The sequence below is a fragment of the Leuciscus leuciscus genome, assembly GCF_965113295.1.
Source record: "Leuciscus leuciscus genome assembly, chromosome: 18".
Classification (NCBI taxonomy): domain Eukaryota; kingdom Metazoa; phylum Chordata; class Actinopteri; order Cypriniformes; family Leuciscidae; genus Leuciscus; species Leuciscus leuciscus.
The window spans coordinates 31,419,811-31,424,448 of NC_138742.1; the positions used below are offsets into that span (position 1 = coordinate 31,419,811).

The 4,638-nt window shown below is 43.7% G+C and overlaps 1 protein-coding gene across 1 annotated transcript; it reads left to right on the forward strand.

Moving 5' to 3' along the window:
• Nucleotides 1-3,183: 3,183 nt before the first annotated feature.
• On the forward strand, nt 3,184-4,287 carry LOC309480281 (zinc finger BED domain-containing protein 5-like; the record flags this gene model as incomplete). Its single annotated transcript, XM_082144692.1, has 1 exon — nt 3,184-4,287. One exon carries the CDS (start codon nt 3,184-3,186, stop codon nt 4,285-4,287), a length of 1,104 nt encoding a protein of 367 aa, XP_082000818.1.
• Between the last annotated feature and the right edge of the window lie 351 nt (nt 4,288-4,638).

Here is a 4,638-nt window from a genome sequence, read left to right on the forward strand (position 1 = left end):
CTGTTTTTGAGTTTATCATTGTAACATCATTAATGGGATTGGGGGTGGCAGTAGCTCAGTCTGTAGGGAGTTAAGTCGCTGGTTCAAGTCACCATATGGACCAAAGTATGGTGGTGGACTGGTAGTTGGAGAGGTGCCAGTTCACCTCCTGGGCACTGCCAAGGTGCCCTTGAGCAAGGCACCGAACCCCCAACTGCTCGGGGTGCCTTTCCATGGGCAGCTCCCTCACTCTGAAATCTCTCCATTAGCGCATGTATAGGGCTTAGCTTGTGTGTGTAATTCAGGCCTGTGTGTAATAACAACAGAGTGAAAAGATTGGAATTTCCCCTTGCGGGATTAATAAAGTATACATTATTATTATTAATATCTACAGGATTTTTTTCAGGAGAATAACTACAGTTTCACCCGAGCAGAGCTTTATGTATAAACTTGACCACTACACAACAAAACTTATTGCCCTGATGATGGCCAAGGGAGGTGTCATCGGGACCAAGCTGAGGCCGTTTATGGACAAACTGAGCTGGGTAGGCTTATTTAAAATAGTCATGCAAGGAGAAAGTCTCTCTCACGCTTTCTTCTCTCTCACACACATTCTCACACTTACACACCAGGGAATCTTTAAAAAAATGTCTAAAATCCACAAATAGATAAGTAAATGCATGTGTTTTTGACAGGTCATAAAACTGTATTGGATTGGGATATATATATATATATATATATATATATATATATATATATATATATATTAGGGGTGCACCGAAATTTCGGCCGCCGAAAATGTTCGCCCAAAAATGGCATTATCGGTTTCGGGCCGAAATAAAAAAAACAGCCGAAAACCGAAAATGAATGTCACCTGCCCCACCCGCAAGCGCTTAGGTTTCACTCACGGTCGAGCTGTTATCACGCGTCTGCCTATCAAAGATTAAGCATGTCAGAAGGGCTGTCACTTATTGCACAATCGATCGGACCAACCAACACACGTTTCGAAAACGAAAATAGGGGATCGATTTTAACGGCCTTCTCTCGGAGCGCGTCCAGCTCGTCACGATACGCCCGCAGGGAACGCGCGTCACACAGCAACTGCAGGTTCTGTATGGCAAGCCAAGTGGTTCAGAATTACACTATAGATTAATCGCGTTTACAGCCAAACGCCGTCAAATACAGCGTTTTAAACCGCATTTGACGGCGCAAAATACGCCTTTGTAATTACAAACGGCATAAAAAACGCTCGAAATACGTCAATACGTTCTTCTCGCCATATGACGCTGTAAAAAACGCCATTTTGGCTGCACAGAGCGCGCGTTATTTTACGCCGTTTTGCTTATAGTATAATGAGACACGCCCACTGATTTCCACAGCCAGTAAGTTTGAACTGTTCTCTCCCAATCAATGATGAACTGAGTCAGACCTGACGAATTCAGCACGGATCATTTAATCCAATTCTTATGCTCACAAGGAGTTATTAAACAAGGATAATAATCCAGGTCGTATTGGCTTAACTCGGCACATTTCCATCTAAGTGCTGAATGCAAAACCTGCATTCAGCCTGTCTGAAAACCTGCGCTGACCAGCTGGCCTCTATCTCAGGGGTTTTCAAACTGGGGTCCGCGGACCCCAGGTGGGCCGCAAGAGAGCGCTAGGGGGTCCGCGAAAAACTTGGCAGAAACAAAAAATTATTTAGGCTACGAGATATATTTTTTTCCAATCCTAAAATTATTAATTATTAATGACCAAATCTATATATAGTTTTATGATTTATATAAGTGGATACTTAATTGTAATGTGTTTATCCCAAAATCCTTTGCACTCTTTAACGTTTTGTATACAGTTGAATGGACGGAGCAATTAGCGGCTGTAAGTGCAGTACAGATGATGGATAGATTTTTAAAGAATCCCGCTCCCGCAAGCAGTTCATGCAAATCTGACTTGGCGAATGCTAAGGCAAAAACCAGAAAATATGACAAATCTTACATTGGGTTTGGTTTTACCTGCATGTCAAAGCAGGGAGTCGATAGACCCCAGTGTGTTCTTTGTCAAGAGATTCTCTCCAACGAATGCATGAAACCATCCAAGCTCAAGCGCCATCTACAGCAGAAACATCCCAATGAGGCAGAAAAATCGACTGACTATTTCAAACATCAGGAGCTGTGTTTGGCCCGGCAGGCTAGTATTTTTCGGCAGCAAGCATCAGTCCCTGAGAGGTGTTTAAAAGCGTCATATTTTGCAGCCAGCAGCCATGTCACCCTGTAGCCCAAGACCGGTTGCCCACTGAAGCTAAGCAGGGCTGAGCCTGGTTAGTACCTGGATGGGAGACCTCCTGAGAAAACCAGGTTGCTGCTGGAAGAGGTGTTAGTGAGGCCAGCAGGGGGTGCTCACCCTGTGGTCTGTGTGGGTCCTAACGCCCCAGTATAGTGATGGGGACACTATACTGTCAAAGAGCACCGTCCTTTGGATGAGACGTAAAACCGAGGTCCTGACTCTCTGTGGTCATTAAAAAAATCCCAGGATGTCTTTCGAAAGAGTAGGGGTGTAACCCCGGCATCCTGGCCAAATTTGCCCAGTGGCCTCTGTCCATCATGGCCTCCTAATCATCCCCATATACTGATTAGCTTCATCACTGTCTCCTCTCCACCAGTAAGCTGGTGTGTGGTGGGCGTTCTGGCGCAATATGGCTGCCGTCGCATCATCCAAGTGGATGCTGCACATTGGTGGTGGTTGAGGAGATTCCCCCCTTCTATGTAAAGCGCTTTGAGTGCCGAGAAAAGCGCTATATAAAATGTAATGAATTATTATTATTATTATTATTATTTGGCATCACTCCACATCGCGCGTGCTAAGAAGCCGCACACAGTTGGCGAAGCATTATTATTACCAGCTACCAAAGACATCGTCAAAGAGTTATTTGGAGAGGAAGCGGCACGAAAAGTAGATTGTGTGCCTTTGTCAGACAACACAGTAAGCAGACGCATAGGTGAGATGGCTGATGATATTTCATCACAACTTTTAGAACAGCTGCAAGCCAGTGAATACTTTTCACTTCAGTTGGACGAAAGTACTGATATAGCGAATCAAGCACAGCTAATGGTCTACATACGTTTTCTCGGTAAGGACAAATTTATTGAGGAACTTCTCTTCTGTAAACCCCTTGAAGGCAGAACCACAGGTCAGGACATATTTAATATGATGGATCAGTTCATGACGGACAATTCAATAGACTGGTCTCGGTGTATTGGAGTGTGCACCGACGGTGCTGCCGCTATGACCGGTAAGCACAGCGGCGTCGTGACTCTGATAAAAGAGAAAGCCCCCAACGCCGTTGGCACACACTGCATGCTTCACCGTGAGGCTCTTGTGGCCAAGCGCATTGAAGATGACTTGCATCAAGTGTTGAAGGATGTAATAAAGACTGTGAACTATGTAAAATCACGCCCATTGAAACACAGACTCTTCCGTTTACTCTGCAAAGAAATGGGTGCAGATTACGAGGGTTTGCTGCTCCACTCAGAGGTGCGCTGGCTTTCCCGCAGCGCCGTGTTAAGTCGCGTGTACGCGCTGCGCAAAGAGCTGAGAGAGTTTCTCTCTGATGAAAACCTAGAACTTGCCAAATGTTTTGAAGATGACACTTGGATACTGAAGTTGTCATACATGGCAGATTTTTTCCAGCATCTCAGTGTCCTCAATCAGAGCATGCAAGGACACAATGTTCACATACTGAACGCACAAGACAAGGTGCGTGCATTCATGCAAAAATTATCCCTGTGGGAAAGCAAACTGCAAGAAGGAGTAACAGAAATGTTTCCTCTCTACAACCAGGAGCGCATCTCCTCCACTGCAGACAACATCACACCCATAATTCAGTCTCACCTGTCACATCTTCAGGGCTATTTTAAACAGTATTTCCCTGATTTGAACAACAACCACCTTGACTTTGTAAGGGACCCATTTGCACCAGGGGTTGGCACTTATCTGGATCTGGCAGCCAAGGAGCAACTGATTGACTTGTCAAATGATGGCGGGAGAAAAACAAGGTTCCCATCTCTTCCTCTATCAGAGTTTTGGATGTCTGTGAGAGAGGACTACCCTATGTTGTCAGAGAAGGCAATAAAATGTCTTTTACCTTTTGCCACAACTTATTTGTGTGAAGCTGGATTTTCAGCACTGAAAGTACTTCAGTCAAAGCACAGAGCCCGTCTGGAGGTTGAAAGCGACATGCGTCTGGCTCTCACTAAAATGAAGCCACGTTATGACAAACTATGTAGAAGCCACCAAGCTCATCCGTCCCATTAGGAGTTTTGAATCAGTGAATGATTCAAACTGGTTTGATTGTGTTTGTAATGCAAATGCTGTTCTTCAGGTTTAACTTGTCACATTATAATGCTGTGAAAGAAGGTTCCTTTTTCACTTAATGAAAATATAGCAGCAATTTAGCAGTGCCTTAATTAGAAAAGGTACCCAGTTCAATGTAAATATTTTGCAGTTTTCCATAAATACAAGACAAGGAAAAAAAAACTACAGAAACTACAAATATTACAAATGTCCAGGTTTAACTTTTCATCTACCAGTGCCTTATTTAGAAAAGCTATCTTGTTCAGTTAATGTAATTTTTTTAAAAAAATTTTATGAAATATAAAATAATTG